Source organism: Megalops cyprinoides, chromosome 16 (genome assembly GCF_013368585.1).
Source record: "Megalops cyprinoides isolate fMegCyp1 chromosome 16, fMegCyp1.pri, whole genome shotgun sequence".
NCBI classification, from domain to species: Eukaryota; Metazoa; Chordata; class Actinopteri; order Elopiformes; family Megalopidae; genus Megalops; species Megalops cyprinoides.
Window position 1 is genome coordinate 1,550,850 of NC_050598.1, and position 22,260 is coordinate 1,573,109.

General features: G+C 45.4%; 1 protein-coding gene across 1 annotated transcript; it reads right to left on the bottom strand.

Moving 5' to 3' along the window:
- Positions 1-717: 717 nt before the first annotated feature.
- LOC118791595 (transmembrane protein 151B) lies at positions 718-21,718 on the bottom strand. Its single transcript, XM_036549013.1, has 2 exons — positions 21,010-21,718; positions 718-5,621 (listed from the first exon to the last, which is right to left on the bottom strand). Exons 1-2 carry the CDS (start codon positions 21,085-21,087, stop codon positions 3,999-4,001), a joined length of 1,701 nt encoding a protein of 566 aa, XP_036404906.1. The 5' UTR covers positions 21,088-21,718; the 3' UTR covers positions 718-3,998.
- Between the last annotated feature and the right edge of the window lie 542 nt (positions 21,719-22,260).

Consider the following 22,260-nt stretch of genomic DNA (forward strand, 5'->3'; position numbering starts at 1 on the left):
AATAAATGTAAATGTAAAATAACAAGCCTCTGGCCAAACACTGTCTGTCTTTAAAACCAAGTGTAAACAGGGAAAAATTTACATGTAAATCTTCAGGTGTTGCCACCATTGTTCCGCTCAATGTGTTTTCAACTCAGAACTTGTTGTCAGGACTCAGTTGTTTGATATAAAGAGCCTCTGGCCAAACACTGCCTGCCTGTCGTTCAGTTAACGGAAGCTGTCAATCAAGGTTCAAGGAGGTCATGTGGGTGTGGTTGCGTTGAAAGTGACCAATCATAAGAGGGTCAATGCCTGCCTCGGTTTCCGCCCCCCAAATTGTTAAAATTCGATTCGCTCAAGCAGAACTAAACTTCGAGAAGAGTTAACCCGCACGAGCGCGTATGCCCTCCAGCGCTCGCCAAGCAGAAATTCTCTCGCGCGTGGTGGCTGCTTTGTGCGGGAGAATGTTTTCTGCGCTCGCGACTTTTGACATAAATCTGACGCCATACACATACATCCACTTCTGCTGTGTTCTTGGAATAATTTAACCCCCAACCTCAGTCTTTCTCCATTAATCTCTATTAATATAACGAGGCACAATACGCCAAGCTCAACTTTATCCGTAAGCAATGATTCAGTTTTATTAGCGAAATATTTGGTCAGTAACATAGAAAAACGCGAGGCATCAAACACAATCAATCACACAAATAAAGAGAAATCCTGTAATATAAAGCAGTCTGGTTTTATTGATATCTTCATTGTCATCACCATCATCATTCAGAACTATAGTAATATTTGTAGTAGTAGGAATAGCATAAGTGTCATTGTCGGGTGTTATTTTGATCGTAATGTTAAGCTCTCTTGAAGTCACCCGAGATAACCCAGCACCACCGCATCTGACTTCGCCCCAGAGATTACCGCCGCTACACCCTGCTGCGTCAGTGACATACATTCTCTTGCCTTTACAATGTCAATGTTTCATTGTCAGTACACATTCATGTCGTTTGCGCATAACATTCTGACAACGTTGTTGTGATGGTACAGCAACATTAAAGCACTGTCACGTCAATATTGTGACAGGATAGTGTATGTATTCGCCTGGATCCCAGCCCAGGTTGTTTGTGTGACAGTGTTTGTGTGTGTGCACGTGTTTGTGACAAAGTGGTTCATACCAACCCCCCAGTCAACGTAAATATAGAGGCAACAGGTGATGAAGAGTCTATACAATTATGACATTCCACACAAAAAGGCAATATAACGTATACAAAATTTAAAATAACCATGTCAATGTGGAGGTTTTAATGGCTTCTGGATCGAATGTTAATACGATATTGTACCATGACACAAGATCCATGCGATTATGTATTGCTGCAACAGTCAATGAATAGGATAGCCTTTAGGAAACCTGACTGATGACAGACGCGTCCTTAAGACTTATGCATACGCAGTCCTGAGAGCTACACGTTCCACGTGATCGCGCCCCCATGGTTACCTCTCAAATGGACAGCACTGACAGAATCGCTCACTCCAGCAGGCGAATTCCTTAACGAATTCATTAGACTTAGCCTACAAGAAAAACATTTGACATACGTGAAAAGCAGACAATGTGTGTAAGTAATTGTTGCATTTTTAAATAGAAAGTATGACCTCTAATTTTCTACGCTGTGCCTGACCTGACGGCACTACCGGCCAAAAGTTTTAGAAAACCCCCAATTTCTGTAAAGGAAAGACTTATAACCCTTAAAAGTGTAATGTTCTGTCTGTTTTCCTTTTTAACTGCCTTTTCCTCGCCATTATACCAGACAGGTATGGCTTGAGACACGAATTTCTAGACCAGTCATAGCAGTAACAGTAGGTCAACTATTCCCAGAAGCGAGCAAGCTAGAAACGTCTCCCCAGTCAACTGACGCGGGCTGATAGGATGTTGACCGACCCCAGATATAAAAGTAGGCTAGCTGAGACACCAGACGCGTATACGTGTTTTCATACGATGTGACGACTGCTGGAACTAAAAATATGTTAACGCTTCCAAACAAATGGATACAAGAATTGTCATTTATTGAACGACTCGCGACAGGGCGTAAATGCGTGAGAGAGGCGTGACGCTGTGAGCTCAGTCGCGCACAATTCCAAAACAGCGAAGCGATTTAGAGGGGAGCCAGGCAAGTGTTGCAGTACCCAGAAAGTCAGGTTCCCGTGCGGGTCAGGTTCCCGTGCGAGCCAGACCTTAGAACAGGTACCACACATACAGCTAAGGTGGGTCAGTCCCCTGCGTGAAAACCACAGTGATTAGTGAGAACGCCATTTTACGGCAGTTCGTATTCCCATACGTTTTTTGAACTATTCAACAACACCATTCAAAAATACCCCAGCAGATGGAAAGATTCAAGCCAGCGGAAACAAATCTGCAGTTTCAGAATTTCCAGAGTTTTCTGAGTGTGAAAGACAGGTGTATGTAAAATGCAATTTCTCGAAAATGCTCGATGATTCAGTATAAACGCCAGTGTGCTGATCCACAGCAGAGCTTTCCAGTGCCTATTGCGCTCATTCATCTCCGATCGTCCTCCATGCCTCATGATACAATCACAAATTGTGTGAGGAAAGCGTAGCAGCCTGCCCCACTTGTAACTTTTCTCCCATAATACAAGGCTGAGCAGCACAGTGAGTATGCATTTGAGTCAGGGATCATTCCCTTGTGCGAGGCAAGATGGTATAATTCAAGAGTGCGAAATGCAGAAAAACAACACCGTGCAAAAACATTGTAATCATTCCACAAGAAAAAAGCAACAGGTGACAGACAGTAAAGCAACAGGCAGTCCTCATCTGTTCCTCCCCACTCTATCAGTTTTATTCTGGTCTTTTTTTTCCTGTGGAAACAGACAGCAAGTCCTTGGCGGTTGTGTCACTCCCCAAACCCAGAGTAGTAATCCTTCAATGGTCTCTCTCTCTCTCTCTCTCTCTCTCTCTGTGGGGGCGGTTGTCAGCTGGTGATGTAAGAAAGCGAGTGGGAAAGGGGGAAAGAATTAAGGATCCATCACACAAATACATTGTCAAATCCTAGCCCTCAACATCCTACGATCCCAAGCACAGAGGGAGCTGCCTCATTCATTTTGATTAGACCAGGAAACAGGTTTGCAACAGACACACCGCCAAAAAAAGGGGTGGCTCTGATGCGCATGCAGGTTGACCTGCTTAAGGGAAGTCAGGTCAGAGCAATGAGATTCACCCTGACTCATTGTGGCAAGATTGTCTCGTTCATGATCAGAAACCAATCCTCATTGCCCCACACTTCCCCGAACCCCGTGCTGACTGCTGCTGCTGCCCTCTGAGGCAGTGGAATCCTACAGATGTAAAGACAGCTGTGGACCCTGATCACGCACAGTTCACTGACTGCATAAGGATCACTCACACTTTACTTCCTGTTGGGTGTTTTTGGGGAGTGAGGCTGACAGCAGAGGAAGCGGGCTAACAGCAGACGTCTCCACCAGTCAGATCAGATCCAGAGAGAGAGAGAATGAAATTCTCCTTACTCCTCCACTGTGCGGTAATTTCAAAGGGCATGTCTGTTAATCCTTTAGACAAAACTTAGAAAAAGGCTCCAACTGTGTGTGACACTCTGTGAAAATCCCAGCGTTGTGTGTGTGCCACTTGCAATGTTCACAGCTCCACTGTGTTTTGGGCTGGAGGACAGGCTTCACTGCCCCCTTCCTCTCATACACAGAGGGTACTGAAATGAAGACAAAGTTCTCCTGCTCTGGTGCACTGTCTACTCCTTCCAATACATATCCCCTCTGCCTGGTCTAATCTGGTCTAACCTAGACTAAAGTGATCTAAGTGGTCTAACGTGGTGTTGTGGTCTTTACCTGTATAGCCTTTTAGTTTTCTCGCTCTCCTCCTCTCCTTCACCTGGCCTCTTACTGCTTAGCCCTGTGTTTTGCCTTTCATTCCAGTCAGCTCCTCTCTCTCTCCTTCTCCCCCCTCTCCCTCTTTTCTTCTTTCCCTCTTTCCCTTTCCATCTCTCATATTCCAACTCCTCCATGGCAGCTCTCCTCTCCATGCACAATTAGCACAGGGAAGAACAAAGCATCCTGATAGGCTGGAGGTCTGTCTCTTTCCTCCCCCTCCCCTTCCTGCTCCTCTTCGTCCCCCTGCCGTCCCTCCTCCTCCTGCTCCTCCTCCTCATCACCCTCTCCCTCTAGCACCCCCCTGCTCTCTTCATCCTGCCAGCTGCCAAGCCCCAGGAAGCCCCCACCGGCCTCATCTCCCCGCGCCCCCACCCCCCCACCCATGCTCCGTGAGTGGAACAGGCAGGCAGTGCGTGAGGCCTGGAGACGCCCCAGTGAGAAGCCGCTCCGACTCAGCACCATCCGCCCCCCAGGTCCGGCCCCAGCCCTCCCCCCAGCCCCTGCCCCCGTCCCGCCAAGGGCCACATTGCCCCGGATCCGTGAGGGGAGCGAGGTGCTGCTGGAGGACCGGCGGCAGCGGGGGCAGCTCTGCAGGAAGTACCCTGCACCAAGGGCGTTGGCATTCCCTGTGCCTGTGGACAGCAGTGGCGGGTTTGGGGCTGGCTCAGTGTCCATTAGCAGGGCCTCCGAGTAGCTGGGCACCATTTGCTGGTTGCAGCGGATGTGCCACTCCAGCTCTGTCATGTCCACCGTGTTGACGCGGGAGATGGCGCGGTAGCTGCCACCACCCCCGCTGCCCCCGCTCCCCCTGCCCCCCTCACCACCTGACTCCATCCCCTCCCGGCCCGGCTCAGCGTCGCCGAACAGCTTCTCCACATGGTAGTGCACGTAGGCGGTGCGGTACTCGGCCACCACCCGCACCGGCCAGGACAGAAGCAGTGCTGAAGCCAGCCAGAAAACGCGGCAGCGGGCAAACCAGGGTGGCCGGGTGGGGTCCGGGAAGGCCAGCATGTGCTCACGAAAGTCCACGTTCTTAAGGTGCATGCCCTCCCGCGCCTCCATGTAGTCGTCCAGGCCCTCGTTGTCGCCGAAGAAGCGGGCACGCTGGGTGAGGTAGGCAGCCTCGGCCCGGGCACTGGCGAAGCTGAAGCACTTGGTGAAGCGCAGCCGCGTGGCCGGGTGCTCCAGCAGGCCCAGCAGCTCCTTGGAGACATCCCGGACACCGTGCCGTGCGTAGTCGAACTCAGAGCCAGCGGCGTGTGTGTTGATGCGCTCGTGGTACACCTGTGTGGTGGTATAGGCGTCACCGTTGCGGTAGCGTGTCACCTGCCGCGTCCGCCGCACGTAGTGGTAGCTGATGGCCTTCCACCAGATGCAGGGTGTGGCCTGCTGGAGGCGCTGCACGCGCTCGTACACCTCGGCTACCTCGGCCTGCGCCAGCATGGCTGTCTTGGAGTAGCAGTGCCAGCACTCCACCAGGTAGACCACATAGAGCATGGCCAGGAAGGCTAGTGGGATGTAAACGTAGCCGCTGGAGCAGGGGCTGCCAGACTGCAGGCGCGCCCGCTCGCCAAAGCGGTAGCCCATTGGGTCGTTGGCAGACAGCACCGGCACACGGCACAACACGCACCAGCCCAGTGTGCCAAAGCAGCCGTACATCAGCAGCGTCAGCAGTAGGCACTTCCAGTGGGACTCCCTGCACAGGGAGCCACTCAGAGACTGCTTCAGTGGCCACTGCTGCCGTTGGACAGGGGTTGGGGGAGAGGGACAGGGGGAGAGGAGAAGTACAGGAGATACAGCAGGGGAAGAGGCAGGAAAGGAAGAGGAGAAAGGATAAACAAAGAGACAAAAGCAAAGGGTTAACATTGGATTCACTCATCTCTTAACCAGGTATAAATCACAATTCAACCCTAGACTGCAGTGATACATACACACAAAATCCATAACACAAAATTCAGCAATTAAATTACAAACAGCTACTATAATAAGAAAGACAGATAATGAGTTAGCACAACCATCACAACAAGAAATAACCAAAGCTAGTTACTCTCACTGGTGTAAGACTCCATTCACCGTGACCACATAGTCTATTCCCACATCCTCTCCAGAGGAATGAAGATATTTCCTGTGTGTGAGCCAAGCCTTGTGTCCTGCTGAAATGTAGGGTAATGATGGGGGAGTGAATGCATTAAGCTTTTCAGTAATCTATCAGGACAGTAGGCACTTTGCTGCCTTCATGGTTTGAGTGGTAGCTTGCGGTATTACATTCTCAGCAATAGCCAGTAGGTGGCATGGAGATGAGAGAGGAAGCGAAGACATGCACACGCACATGGAGGGCTGTGCAGCACCACACTAAGCATTTCAAATAGAATCACTGACACAGTAAGGCTACATGGAGATGCGCACACGCGCACACTCACACCTATATATATAGACACACACAGAGCCATCACACACACACATGCACACACACACAGGCTGTGACAGTCTGCATGGTTTGGAATAGACAGTTTTTGAGATTGACAGGGGCTGCAGGTGGAGCCTCTCTATTGTTGAGGCCCTGGGGTTACCAGCACTTCGGAAATAAGAGCCAGAAAGTATGCAACCACTCAGTCAGTATGTGGTCCCTGCAACAGCAACACATTACTCAGGAGTGTGCACGCACATGTAACGGGTGGTCTCTTGCGTTGTGTTTTAATGTGATGTTACGTGGGTCGGCGAGCGAGCGAGTTTCGAAGGTTCTTACTGCTCGCTGCCAACCCCTTAAAGCCAGCGTCGTTGCCAGTTGAGCTAAAAGCAAATTGCCGTTAGCCTGTCGGCGACAACGCTACTTAACCAGGTCTCAGGGGGAGTGACGTAGCCGCTGCAACCACTCGGCTACCTGCTACCCGCTACCTAAGGCTTTACGCAGGACTCACACGAGCTAATCACTTCAGCTCTGCTACACTCACCCCCCTTTGACCTCCTCTGACTCCTCAGCGACCACTGGCGGCCAAGCTGTGCTTTAGCCAGTGATCCGGGTCACGGCACCAATGTAACGGGTGGTCTCTTGCGTTGTGTTTTTTAATATGATGTTACGTGGGTCGGCGAGCGAGCGAGTTTCGAACCGAGGTTCTTACTGCTCGCTGCCAACCCCTTAAAGCCAGCGACGTTGCCAGTTGAGCTAAAGGCAATTTGCCGTTAGCCTGTCGGCGACAACGCTACTTAACCAGGTCTCACGATTAGCTCGTGTGAGTCCTGCGTAAAGCCTTAGGTAGCGGGTAGCAGGTAGCCGAGTGGTTGCAGCGGCTACGTCACTCCTCCTGAGACCTGGTTAAGTAGCGTTGTCGCCGACAGGCTAACGGCAAATCATGTCACAGGAATAGAGATCTGCATTGTGCACGTTAGGTTGCACGGTGAGAGGTATAAATTCAGGCCAGCATGTGGTATTATTTACACACACAGTGACTGACAGGCTTGTAGTTGGAGCGGAATAAGCGAAATAAGCGACACTGGAGAAAAAGCAGTGCCCATGACCAGCTCAAAGGAACAAGACATTGTTGACAAGAAACGTCACTCAACTTCAGTAGCTTGGAGATATTTTGGCTATTTACAATCAGACAAAAAACAGCATCGTGCACTGCAAACTATGCCGAAGACATGTGCCATCAAAGACAGGCAACACTGCAAACCTGTTTAATCATTTGAAACAATATCACCTGTTAGAACATGCAGAAAGTAAGAAATTCCCACACGAGTGTTAGTGGACCCTCGACAAACACCAGGCCAGTACCCAGTGCGACCACCCAGCAGAAAACGATCGTATCAGCATTTTCCAGCACCATGCCTTACGACAAAAAACGAAAAGACACAAAGACGTCACAAATGCAACTGCATATTGCATTGCAAAAGATATGCTTCCCATTAGCACTGTCAAAAATGCCGGATTCAAGAAGCTTATCAGCTGTCACAGGGCACCTTTAAAACCTGAGACCGTAGACAGACTTGTTTTTCTTGCCCGTAACTTGTAGGGTAATGACTTTGCTTTGTAAAACTTGTACAGAAGATACTGACCACAGCTGAGATTTTTCTTTTGTGTATTTATTTTGTTTATATCGTCAGCTAAAACACTTACAAAATGTTTCAAACAGTCTGTACAAAGGGTTTGGCATGCTGACCAGAATTAAGATAACTTTGTCTGTTTATTGTTTTATTTATTGACATTATCCTTTAAAACACTTTTAACGTTTTCAGTCTGTTTTCACCGCCGCATTTGCAATATTCTTCAATGTTAAATCACGGTTTCCTCAAAGCTAGAATTAGCTAGAATTTTTTTCCAATCTTGTGTTCTAATCGCACCGGTTTTAGCATGCCTGCTAAAAGGCTAATCACACCGGCGTGACCGTACGCGCGAAAGGGTTAATAGACACCATGTCTTTTAGCTAGGTAGTTGCTAGGTAGTAGCGTTATGGCGTTCGTTACCTTATGGTGCCTTTGTGAGCCCTTTTAATAGGGAGTAAAACACACACAAACAACGATTCTGAAATAGTAGTTTGTTTACTAGACTGGGCTACAGCGTCACTACTTTCACTTGACTTTTTGGCCGTACAGTCGTCAGCTGCCTGTGGTACTTTTTCCAAGTGCTGATATAGGTTTGTGGTATTGCCTAAGATTGCCACCTGTCTCGGTTTTCCCGGGATTGTCCTTTTTTGAGCGACTGTCCCGGAAAATTAATAAACGGGTAAAAACGGGTAAAACACAGCGACGATTGGCCATGTCTACTTTTATTTGACTGGTAGCAGAAACACGAAAGCTCATCTTATTGCCTAGCAGCTGCCCGGGCTGTCGGTCTGCCGCGCGCATCCACATCCACGACCGCACCGTGAGTTAAAATGCTAGCTAGAGGTAACGTTAGTTTTTTTTTTTTTTTTTTTTTTACTTTCTATTTATTTTGTTGGTTTTGTGAAATGGGGGGAGAGACGGACGAGGAGGACGACAAAACAAAATCGGACGAGCCACCAGCGTCAAAGAAAAACGATTTAAAACGTACAACTCAACACTGGGCGAAAAGAGAAAACTTTTCTGAACGGGTAAGGCCCACCCAAGGAGACCTGTTCTTCGCCACCTGTGTTTTGTGTCCAACCAAAATTTCAGTTAAATATTAAGGAAAAACAGCGCTGGAAGCACCAGAGTTTTGTACTAAGCAAACGCAAAACATCTAGTCATTGCAACTTTTATGACAAAAAAGTTCACCAGAGGAAGACAGGATAGCAGTAGCGGAGCTTAGTAGTGTATACTATGGAGTGCTTCACGGCTACAGCTACTTATCTACGGATTGTGGCAAGTAAGTGCGAAAAAGAGGTGAGAAATGTCAGTGTTAGGTTGCCCAAAAAGTTAAATAAGCTGTTTATAATCCATTATAATACATCTAATTATGTTTTCATTGCTCAGGGGAGTATACCTTTGGACATATGATTATATTTTATAGTACATTATAATTAGACAGTATATGTTTACATGTTAAAGTAAATAATCTGCATTTAATGTAGAAAGGGACAGCAGCAGACAAAGGAGTCCAGAGTGAGTGCAGCTGTGTCAGGGAGAGCGTCTGCATCTTACCAAATATAGGTAAGAGAGGCAATATAGAGTCCTACAACTGTTAACATAGTATATTTGCAAATATGGTTTAATCCCCCCCTCCAAAAAAAAAAAAAGAGCCGAGTGTCTGTGGTGGAGAACCTCTCCCAGTCTAGGCCAATCGGACTGGAGGCTCCCTCCACACTTGTGCTGTAACAATTCTAAGTTATATGATTTATACATACCTTTATAATAATTACAGAATGTGAATTCCAGTGCCCAATAAAGAACAAATAATAATGTAATTAGGATTGTTGCATATGGTGATCAATCACATACAGTAAACCGGGCTGGTCCACGCGGAGCAGTAGCGTCATCAGTCATAACCCCAAGCAGTCCAAAAATCCCACAAAATACATCTTTCTTTTATGCTCTTACCCCCTCCTTCAGTTTCATAACATATTTTCTGTACACTATTTCATTCTGGCATCATTCTCATTCCATATTTGGCCTTTCCTGTACACGATTGTTGCCAAGCTCACACCTCTTTAATTATAAAAATAATTACCCTGCCTTGGCTGTACACTATTGGAGATCAAGGCCGCACATATCTAGTATATAAAAAATAAAGAATATCAGTCCTGCTTAGGCTGCCCTCCAGTATTGCAGAGGCCATGTATACCTAATCTATGTATAAAAATAACTATCCCTTCTTGACCTGTTCTGCCTTGGCTATATCTCATGAAGAATCCCTGTTCAGCAGCCCAACCCTTTACAGAGTCCAACTCTTTTATCTCACACTCAAGGTCCATCTTCCGAGCAGCGCTCGGACAGCGTCTAGCCAGGCCCCAATAACAAGCCTTACTTGGCATACAGGTATCTTACAGCTGCTTATCCCTCCCATCTCTTCTTTTAGCTTCTGCTCACTTGCATACAAAGTATAATAGGATACATATTGTTTATTAAGGCTAACATATTAATTCATCTGTGCATAGTTAAAATAAAGTGGCTAAAATCAAAAACTAACATATACTGGCAATGCTTAGAATTTACATATGGGGTATACATTTAATCAAAAATTTTCCAACACATGTCCCGGTTTTTCACAAATCAAAGGTGGCAACCCTAGTGTTGCCTCGTGATGTGGCGACTGTTCCACGACAGGCTCTGCACAATACCTTCTTTTGTTGCACATCTGTCATCTCAAAATACTCCCATATCACCGAAGTGCTGCTTTTCTTCAGGACTAAACTGTACAACGTTGCTTCTGGCTCAGCTGAGGCTATTTTTCTGAATCACGAATGTAATGTTTTCCTTGGGTTTCACGTGTTTGTTGTTGGTGGGCGTATACCCAGTTGCCTTGGGCCACTTCTGATTGGTGAGCATGACTGTCACATAAGGAGGATGGCATGAATTTGTGAAACCATTGACACGTCAATTTAAACCTGGGTCAGACGTGCTGCATAATGTATATCCTAAATCGCAGCCGTTTGCGATTTGCTAATCACATTGTTTCAAATCGCGATTTTGATTCGAAATCAATTAATCTTTCAGCCCTATTAGAGACTAGATTTACACCAATCAGGACTGAGGGTATGAGACTACAAAGAGTGGAGAGAATTCATTATGGAATCATGTTGAAACAAAACTTAGAATGTTTCATATTCTTATCTTATTATGAATAGGACTGGGATTAAAATATCAATGTGAAAGTGTTGGTTTTGTAGAAAAAGCTATCAGTGTCTTCATCAGAGTCAAGAGGAAACCAGCAAATTGTGATGCACTTGTTTCCATTTTTGTTCCTGCAGCTTATATCCCTGCCCACCCATCCCGCAATTTCAGATCAGCAGGGTTCTGCCACTGCGGACTCCCTGCCATCAGCTAATGCAAGAGCCCAGCCTGCAATGTGCCGTGCTATAGGGCTCAGCTTCCATATGCACTGAGTGGCTACACTGATCGGAGGAGCACTTCTCCACATCTCATCTGATATTATCAATCATCAAATACTGGTCAGTGAAGCCACCTAAAATTGCGCATACTAGTGTGTGTGTGAGAGAAACATCAGAGTAGAGCATTCACTGTCTTGTGGGAATCTGACTGTTCGGCGCACTCTGGCGGAAGAGGCTCAGGTAATCTCGAAACAGCTTTATTTCCCTCCCTCTCTCCATCTCACTGTATCACTCCACTTAAGACTGCTTTATTAGTGTGCCATAGAGACACCTCTGCTGCCAGAGTGGGAACATGAGAAACCAATGGCTCAGGCAAACCGCAAATGCTACCTTCCAAACTGAAGCTCCCCAAAGGTCAAAGACGGCTAGGGCCAAGTAAAAGTAAACACCTGAGAGGGTTAAAGGCAGTCTCCAGTCTGTCCCCCAACGTAGATATTGTGTATTTAAATCCCACAAACCCAGGCTGGAGCTGCCGTTTCTGCATGTGTGTGTGTGCCTGCCTCACTCTCTGGCTCTCCCCAGATGGGAGTCTATAATCTGTTTCCTTGGGACAGGTAAGACAGGGCATGGGAGGTTAAAGCAGGTGTTTATTTCAGGTAAATATGGGTTAAATGCCAGAAAACCCATACCCAGCGCTATTTCTGAACAGGAAAAGGTGATGAGAGATGGGGAGAAAGAAGTTAAGAAAAAGGATGATGCAAGTGTCCCGACCACTGGCGCCAGCTGCCTCATCAGCACATCTCTCTGCCACTGGGCCAGGAAGCAGGGGGATACTACAGCCTCTCTCTCAGCCATCTTGGCTCAAAAGCATCCCTCTGCCACTGTGCCAGGAAGCAGGGGGAAGCTGCAATCCCTCTCTCAGCCAACAAAATCACTGATCCCTCTCACTCATACAGCCATACTGTATACTGCAAATGTCTGGACCTCAGATACTGCAATTAGAGATCTGCTGCTTGGTTTAAAGCAGAACGATCAATTCTGTTTCGTCCACTGGAACGATGGGGCTTTTCATGATTAAACATCTGTAGTTACAGGTAATCATCCTGAGACCATCCAGTGTAGTATACAAAATTTTTTAAAAGCTCAACAAAACCTCCCCTCCTGGCCTCTCTCCCCCTGTGTCCCAGCGATATTAAATCAACCACTGGGAATAAGAGGCCAGGACGGGGGCTGAGGGGAGTGGGGGGGGGGGGGGGGGGGGTCACTGGATTTTAGGAGAAAGAGTTCCATTACTGGGTATATCATTTGCATTATGTCACAGATCCTCAGCACAGTGCTCCTTGGCTTATACTACTCACTGAATCCCTATTTGGCAGCCAGACCCAGTCAGGTTCCCAGCTCTGAATGAATTACACATTCCAAAAAATCAAATTGTCTTACATCTCTGAATGATCAACTTAGTTTACTCTAAACTAGAAACCTGGAAGGAAATTGGATGACCACATCGGTTATATTATTTGTATTAAATAAATGTTAGGTTTATTATTATAGAATGGCGCAGCGTCTAGTGGGAACCTTAATGATTGGCACCGCACAAGCAGTTGCGTCCAGGTTTCTATGGGGACGGTCCTCGGCTCTCCCCTCAGATCAAACTTGGATAAGCAATGGAACAGCAGCCTGTGCCATCTCTGTTTCTTTCAACTATTTTACAGGTTAGTAATGGATAAACTTCCAATCTTATTGAGCTCCAACTTTCTCCTGATGTCTGTTTGTAACTGATTACATTGTTTGTAGAAAAGGGCCACATGTTTCTGTGTCTGTCTTTGTCTTTGTCTTTGTTTGCGCACAACCCCCACCTCTCACAGGCACTTGTTTACGACTCAGTTGAAACCTGCCCAAACCGGTCCTGCTGCTCCCCTTATCAGCAGGACCCCCGCAGGCACAGGCGCACCCCCATGGAAGACCCCCAGGTCACCATTTGCCCTCTGGTGGCCGAAGGATACGGGCAGGTCAATCAGGGCCTCAATAGGGCCAAGGATATGGGACAGTATAGAGGTGGTGGTGACCTCCCCCACCTCAGTGCCGCAATAATACTTGGGAGGTGAAGAACTGGGGAGACCAAGTCCTTGGGGACCAAGCATTGTGCTGTTGTTGTGTGCGTCTGTGCCAAAGTAAGTAGTATGCCTAAGTTCAACTGGTTGTAATACAATTGCCTGTAGAGAGAGACGGGTGTGTGTGCATGTTAATTAAGATAGTATTTGTCCTTGATGTATAAATGTTTCCATAGCCATACCCATTAATGCAGTCAAAGCCTGTATGTCCCATACAGTGTTATCCCAGTGCAATATACTTTGCAACGCTGTTTGAATGCCTGTTTGCATATTGTGCATAGAGGTTAAATGTATGTTTATAATTGCTGGAATAGCACTATTATGTCGCATTGTATGTTGCACATTCGCACTGTAACCATCAGTCCTGACTTATGTTCCCTGCTTACTCTTTGCAGGAAACCACACACACACATACAAACAACATACACACCCACATCCACCCATTCCAAAATCCCCAATAAACAACTGAACCCTGAACCTGACTCCTGTGTCCTGACCGACACCCCGCTGTGACAGCAATTTAGCCTGAACCTAGCCACGGGTGAAACTGCCCCCTCAGTTTCATTGTTATTTTGACTATTTAAGAATAAATGCGAAAATAGAAAGTTTGTCATTGACTGAGGCGGGTAGCTGAGACAGTGTAAACAGTTAGCTACCGTCTTGCGAACTAGCTGTGGTGGCAAACTACAGTAACGTTTAGCTTCTCATAGCTAATTGGATTAGTGGTGTCCTATTGATTTACGTAATTAACTATTAGCATAGTGTTTTGGACTCCCGCACTCTGCTTTTAGACAGTTATTTTACGAAGTTTAATGAGTATAAATGAGTATCAATACACTGGTTTTAAGAGACGGTTATTTCACCAAGCTTAATGAGTATAAATAAGTAACACACTGGTTTTAAGAAAATGAATATTTTGACAAGTTTAATGAGTATAAATAAGATAATGAACACACAGGTTCAAAGAAACAGTTATTTTGTCAAGTGTAATGAGTATAAAATAAGTTTTAGACACTGTAAATGATTTCATTCCAAAGCACACTGATGGTTTATGTGTTATATAAATGGCTGTATCTCTCTTGTGTTACTAGACCTAAGTGCAGCCTTTGATACCATCGATCATTGTATCCTCCTTGACCGCCTCGAAAACCTGGTTGGCATAAGTGGACAGGCCCTATCTTGGTTTAGGTCTTATCTATCAGAACGATATCAGTTTGTCTCCATCAACAACGAATCCTCCGCTCGTTCCAGAGTAAAATATGGTATACCTCAAGGATCTGTGCTTGGACCTCTGCTCTTCTCGTTATACATGTTGCCTCTTGGCGATATCATCCGTAAACATGACATTAATTTCCACTGTTACGCGGATGACACTCAGTTATACATATCAGTCAAACCCGATGTCCCTCTGAATATTTCAAACATGGAGGGCTGCCTAACAGATGTAAAGAATTGGATGGCCCGAAACTTTCTCCTCCTCAACCCAGACAAAACCGAAATATTGGTCATAGGCCAAAATTCAATCAGGAGCAAACTCACTCATTTTACACTGGACCTTGATGGTGTCTCCCTTGCCCCGAGTGCAGCCATCAAAGACCTTGGTGTTGTTATTGATCCCGAGCTCTCCTTTGAAACTCGCATAACTAACACCTCTAGGACTGCCTTCTTCCATCTGAGAAATATTGCTAAAATCAGGAAAATCGTATCAATTAACGACACTGAAAAATTAATCCATGCCTTTGTAACATCCAGATTAGACTACTGTAATGCCCTCTTGTCAGGATGTGCAAACGTCTCATTAAAACCCCTTCAGCTGGTGCAAAATGCAGCTGCTCGAATCTTAACTAAAACTAAACGCCTTGAGCACATCACCCCAGTTCTGGCCTCTCTCCATTGGCTACCTATTAAATACCGGATCATTTTTAAAATACTCTTACTCACATTTAAGGTTTTAAATGGGCTTGCCCCCCCCCTATCTTAAGGACCTTCTTCATCCATATCTTCCACAGAGAGCCCTTCGCTCCCAAAATGCCGGGCTTCTCACCATTCCAAGAGTGGGCAAAACTACTGTAGGCGGTAGAGCCTTTTCCTATCAAGCCCCTCTCCTGTGGAACAGTTTACCCTCTGAGATTCGGGGAACAGACTCTCTCTCCACCTTTAAGTCTAGGCTCAAAACATATCTATATAGTAAATCCTTCAGCTGAGGGACATGGCCTGGTGCTGGCGTGGATCATAGAGTCTCTGGTGGACTAAGTGGTCATTGTTTTCATGGACCCTGTGCCGTGATCTGGTGTTGACTGTCTTAGGGTCGCCCTCATGACTATGCCGGTCCCTTGCCTCCCGTCTCCTAGGTATGCTGCCATAATGTTAGCCTGCCGGGGTCTTTCCTTGTTGCACACCTTTTTCTCTGCCCCTCCTCTCCTGCCTCTCTGTTCTACATCCTTGCCATTCTTATCATCCACTAACCACTGTTTTCTGTTTGCTTCCTATTCCCTGCTCCGGGCTCCTGTCCGGAGCTGTAGCCCAAGCGTCTCATCCCGTTTTCCAGTCCTGCTACCTCGCTGCCCTGCCCATCAAAGCCAACTGCATTCCAAGACCCGGACATCCTAGGAGACATTCTTATAATTACTCTACTGTTAACTACTATTGTTCTCTCTGCCCAGTGCCGGCCAGAAGCAGATGGGCCCCCCCATGAGCCCGGTTCTGCTCAAGGTTTCTTCCTGATAGGGAGTTTTTCCTTGCCACTGTTGCCTTAGGCTTGCTCTCAGGGGGTCTCAGGCCTGGGAACAATGTAAAGCTGCTTTGTGACAACTTGTGTTGTAAAAAGCGCTATACAAATAAAAATTAATTGAATTGAATTGAATTATATGTTAGGAAAGTATAGTAATGGTCTTGATTAATAATCATTGTTTTCTTATATATGTAGCTTGATATAGTTTAAGTGTTTTATGGCGATGAACTATGACTATTATGGCCACGGTGGCCTTGCATCGCTTATGCGGAGGTGAGAAATATTTTGCTATTATTGCCATTTTCTATATAATGTTATTTTGTGAAGATATTAATGTAATTTTGAGAAATTACTATATGTATTTTAAGAGATAAAAAGAATACAAGTGCAATTACATTTATCAGCATAGTTACAAATGTTATTTATTGTTATTTATTGTAAACTAATATACAGATGTTATGATGTTGAAGGTAAAGCACCTTTGAATTTGAATTTGAATTTGAATTTGAGATACAGAGAGAAAGAGAGATCCAGAAAGAGAGGGAGTGACAGAAGGGCAGAGGGGCAGGGAGATGCTGGCAGAAGCAATGACAGCAAACAGCAGATTGGACATCCCTAAGGAGCAGTGCTGTCAAAAACACTTCCTCCCTTACTTCCCCTCTCACTCCATCAGCACCTGCCTCATTCTGCCTTCTCATCCTCCCCCATGTGTAGCTCAGCGCTCCCTCATCAGACCAGATTAAACCACAACCACGATCAAATCACAATGGCCATAACCATGACCATAGCAAAATGACCACAATGACCACAACTATAATTGCAGTGCCACAACCACAGCCATGATCACAGAACAACAGCCACAACCATGATTAAACCACAACAGCCATAACCACAATGAGAGCAACAGCAATCACAGCACAATAACTACAACAGCAATCATAGTACAATGATCACAACCACTAATAACAGTGGTCCTACATGTACAACAAGCAATGGTCATTTTCATTGCAAAGTCATCTGAACAATGGACATAAGATACAATGAGATCCATCATACTAGATTCATTCCTGTTACAGGTGCAATACAGGTGTACAATACCTCATAGATGTGCTGTCACTAGCTTAATGTTTGAGAGAAATCAGGCTCTGCTGTAACCATTGTTGTGGAGTAACTAGTTACATGTAACGGCGTTACGTAATTACATTACAATATAAATGTAATTGTAATCCGCTACAGTTACTGAGAAAAAATATATAATTAAATTACAGTTACTAATCAAAATGTTGGTGATTACAAAGGGGTTACATCCGGATATATTCTTTTCAGTAAAAAGCTTTTATGTAGAATATAACATTCATTCTGCTGCTTTGCACCTTTTCGCCTTGCAGGAAAAACTTCTAAGGTGTGTTTTAACCGAATGAAGCGAAATTTTGCTTTGTTTTCCTCGCGAGGATTTGATCGTTTGCCTGCAAAATGAACAAGCGAATTTTGCGCCACGTCACAGCAACGCCGCTAGCAAGTTGGAAAAAGAGGGCGTAGCTTCTAGCCCTAATTGAAGTTGCTTGGATTTCAGGAGGCGAAATTTTCGCTCCAGTTGAACATTTTTTCAATCAAGCAAATGCTCATTTCGCCCATTTCGTGTCGCTCGCAGTTTCGGCCTCCCCATCGTCAAATTTCAGGATTGTCATAACTGCACGGGGGAAGTCATATATGTACAAAAGGCAAAAACTGTTTATTTGCTTGATGTGGTAACCTTAACTCAGTCTCAAAACAAAGCAGAAGGTTATGCAAGTTATCAATGTGTGGTTCATTAATTTAACTTAAGTCACTGAGCGTTGTGTCTTGTAAGATTTGGAAAAGTAGACGCATGGCACAGGCTATATTGAATGCCATAGACTAGGGCTGGGTATTGGCACAGATGTCCCGATTCGATTCGATTCCGATTCACAAGCTAACGATTCGATTAAATCCGATTAGATTCGATATCGATTCGATGAGAATGAGATATGAAATACTATATAACAACTTTACATATTTGGAGAGATGTTTAAAAGGCTCTAAAGGGAACACACATTTACAAATTCAGAGTCACTGGAAATTGTGAAAACCACTAAAGAAAGGGCCAAAGGCTTGTACAGTCATGCGCAGCTTAACGTCCATTCGGACAACGTCCGTAACGTCCATTCGGACAACGTCCGTAGTCCCATAAGGTTATAATAAATCTTAAAAATCCCGATCGCAGAACGGGACGTAGCGGACGTAACCGGACGTAGTGAAGGCAGTGCTTCCCGCACGCAACACGTCTATCTCATGTCTCATGGAAATAGAGAGATTGCACTGCCAGGCGTATAATGCTACAGTACATAGTATACCGTATAATACATATGCCTTGATAGTCATAATAAACGCCTATGCTAATGTCTTATGTAGCCTATGTACTGTACTTTCTATCGTTGTTTTAATGTGAACTTTGCATACTTACAATTAAAAAGTTTTTCGTATAACAGTGTATGCTTCGACTCGTAAGCAGCAGCATCCAATCTCGTGCCTGTTCCATATAGGTTTGCTAAGTATATAGTATGGTGTTTGCACAACGTCCAAATCACATAACGTCCTATTTCACAGAACGTATCGTGGACATTAAGCGACGCATGGCTATATAGCAAAGTCTTTTTATTTGAGGAACACATAGGTATAGTTCCTTAAAAACAAAACCAACCTGTATCACTGCCTACTTATTAATGACACGAAGCAGCAATGTGTTTGCATCAGCTCGCTCAGAGAAAGCTGGTTTGTAAGGTAGCTACAATGACTGAAAACGTAGCTGACTGCCAATAGCAACTTTGCAATTGTGAACGTTTTCTTGTTAGCCTAATATGAACAACTAGCTAGCTAGGTAGTGGTTGGGCACTGTATTAAAGTTAAAGCTAAAAAGCTGTGACTGCAGTGCACATAGGCTATATATGAATATGTATACCAGGCATCTCCACGATTTCGGACACCCTTCTCCATGCATGTTTTTTATTTAGGCTATATCTCTGTACATATCAAGAGACAAATTGTAGAGTATGGGGAAACGCGACACTGCCACTATAAGCGTCTCCTCCATGTTTGACTGGAAGCAAAATGTTGGATCATATGTTTCAGCAACGTGTGTCACGCTGCCTTCACTCAGTATTTGCATAAACCAGACCTCGAGTCTAGTCTATTTTAGCCCCACCTAGTTGGCTTTGCAACGGGCACTTGTCTCTTGTCGCTGAAAATCACCAACTCTCATTGAAAATGAATGGCAGCCGGTCGCTTTGTCTCTCCTGTGTCATCCGTGTGACCGTAAGGTTAGCCATGGTGAACACTGAGAGGTGGTATCATAGTAAAAAAAATGATGTAACAGGTGTTCCTCTATGCGTTCGTAGGTCGTTAAAAGTTAAACGAGAGAGCGACATCTAATGGGGGACGACGACGACAACTAGTGATTGCCTTTAATCCGACAGTTAGACTGTGTCAGAGCCCTTCTATTTAATTCTTTAACCATTTCGGAAATGAACCTAGAAAACGGAAAAAATGCATATTAGCCTAAAAGATCGATCCATACATTTTACAGATCGATATCGAATTATTAATACGAATATTAATATGGCAACAGCAGCGGGTGGCGGCTGGGAGTAACGGCATGGACGTATCGGGTTAAGGGATACTAAGCGCCTACCCGTAGCTAGATACTAGATTTGCCCAGCTGCCTGCATTGCATTCCATTTTGCTTAAGGCAAAATAACACTCATATTCAAACTTAACTGCAGCGCACAAAAAATATCGCGGTAGATGCTGGCAGACGCAGGGAGAGTGACAGTCGGTAAATTGATAAGACAGACTGAGGCTCCTGCCTTGAGGTTAAGGAAAGGACAGGGAGGTGAGACATAGACGCGGGGAATGAACCATTTACAGCACACGAGCCCCCTCCGCTGCAATGCAGAAGCGACATGCACGGCTGGAGATGGAAGCAGATAGTTGACAAGACTGGAGACATTTACCGCGCAGCTCAGACCCAGCTCCTAATGCGCGGTTGATTAAACTAGATACATTTTTACACATCGGGAAGATGCTAGCGGTAACGGTGCTGACGGGTGATGCAGTAGGAACGGAAAGATGAAAACAGCGGCTGGCAATATGCATGCGAATATCAAACAACAAAGACTACTACCCGTTTCTTACTAAATGGCACAGATTACCTTTAAGAAACATCTCACGCCCCGTCTTTATTGTGGCGACCAGGCTGATACCACATTTTGATTTGTCTGATTTCATACCAGCCCCTCCCCTACAAGTCAGATCCCCACATATATCTCGGCATGGAATGACTTCTGTACACATGGGTACTTTGATGGACATACATAGACTATACAATACATACAAACACAAACACACGTAGACTACATTACGAAACACCGTGAAGCCGTAGCACAGATAGCGACTAAAACAAAAACACACATATAAAAATGATAACTGCTTGCAAAGTCATTATTGCAGCTCTACATTCAGTAAGGCTGCTTAAAACCGCATTTAAACCCCGTTGCTGTTCCGCCACCCTCTTCAGTTTCCCCGCAGTAGGTTACTACTTCCCTGGGAGGCTGCCTGGCACACTTACGAATATGGCTCCTGTTTTGGAATATGCACCTACATTATAAGTGAATACAACAAGACAAAAGGATGATCTAGGGGCGTAACTGATATTCCAGTTTCTCCCAGTAAAAATGCTACACGAACAACAGACTAGCCAGATACGCATAAACCCCTGGAGCAAATCCAAACTCATCTGCATAAATCTGCAAAATACGCCTTACCTGTTCCCGCCCGCTCCCAGGCAGACTGGGCGACTCTCCCGTCACTGTCACCGACTGCATTCTCTCTCGTTCCCCCATTTTGGTTCCTCTTCGGATCCCCTCCCGTTAACACCATAGGCTGGCCCAGGAGCCACACAACCCGGCGGCCCAGCGTCGGGACCTCCACGCTGTGTGTGTCACCCCATCCGCGGGACGTGTTCCGACTCTCCCGCAACAGAAAACACGCGTTATCTTTACCAAAACACCCCCTCCCCTCTTGCCCTCCCTCCAGGTCTTCTTTCTCTCCTCCGTCGTTGCTCCTTTTCTACTGTTGCAAGGCCTCCTTATTTTACTTATTTATCCTTCTCTGCTCCGGCTCTCCGCGGACGTTATTTTTGAGACATTCTCGATCCACAGAGGCGCAGGTAGGACGGTGTATGAGAGTCTACAGCGCAAGGATAGCACAAGAGGGAACGCTGGCTTGAGGATGCAACAAGAGCGATCTCTCGCTACAATTGTGTTGGTGGCGACGTGCGGTTACCCTCGCATCACTGTCATCATTGAAAATAACCATAAACTGAAAATAACCATAATGTGGGTTACTCTAGAGTGATATCTCGAAAACGTGCTTTCCCCTTCACGATAACCTGATGTCCTCGAAGTTCCCTTCACCCCGTTTCATACTCTCATAATCAGTGCTTTTACCTATGCACGCTCACTCCTCACTAGACATCCACTGACGTCACTTACCTGTAAGCGCACATGCGTGATTCCCCCGATGTTATGCGGTGTTTTGGCCATTACGGACAGTCGAGTGATATTACAGCTATAAAACCGAATAAGAATGTTGACGTCTTTAGTCCGAAATAACCTCGGACACTGGTGGAAACGCATGAATAACACTCTTCTGTGTTTGCTGGAATAAAAGCCCTGCTGCATATACAGTCATGTGAAAAATTAAGTACATAACATGGACATTGTTGACTCTTTCAACATATTTGAACAAGCAAACATGTGATCCTCTTTGAAACAGTGCCTATTAATAAAGGTGATATACTCTAACAAATGACACATAAAATTGACATTTTGTAGTCATTTTCATAATTTAAATAAACAAAAAAACAGATCAGTCACGTGGAAAAAGTAAGTACACCCCTACATTTTTCACACCTTCAAATCCATAAAATTAGAATCAGGTGTTCCAGATTAGGTGCCAATGATTAGAACCTCCTTAGGGAGTGCAGGTGGAACCTGTCTTATTTAAACCTGACA

Coding starts and splice junctions, on each gene's coding strand:
- LOC118791595 (XM_036549013.1), bottom strand. CDS start 21,087: ATGGGGGAACGAGAGAGAATGCAGTCGGTGACAGTGACGGGAGAGTCG. Junction 5,622..21,009: donor CTGGGAGCGGGCGGGAACAG/GTAAGGCGTATT, acceptor GTCCAACGGCAG/CAGTGGCCACTGAAGCAGTC.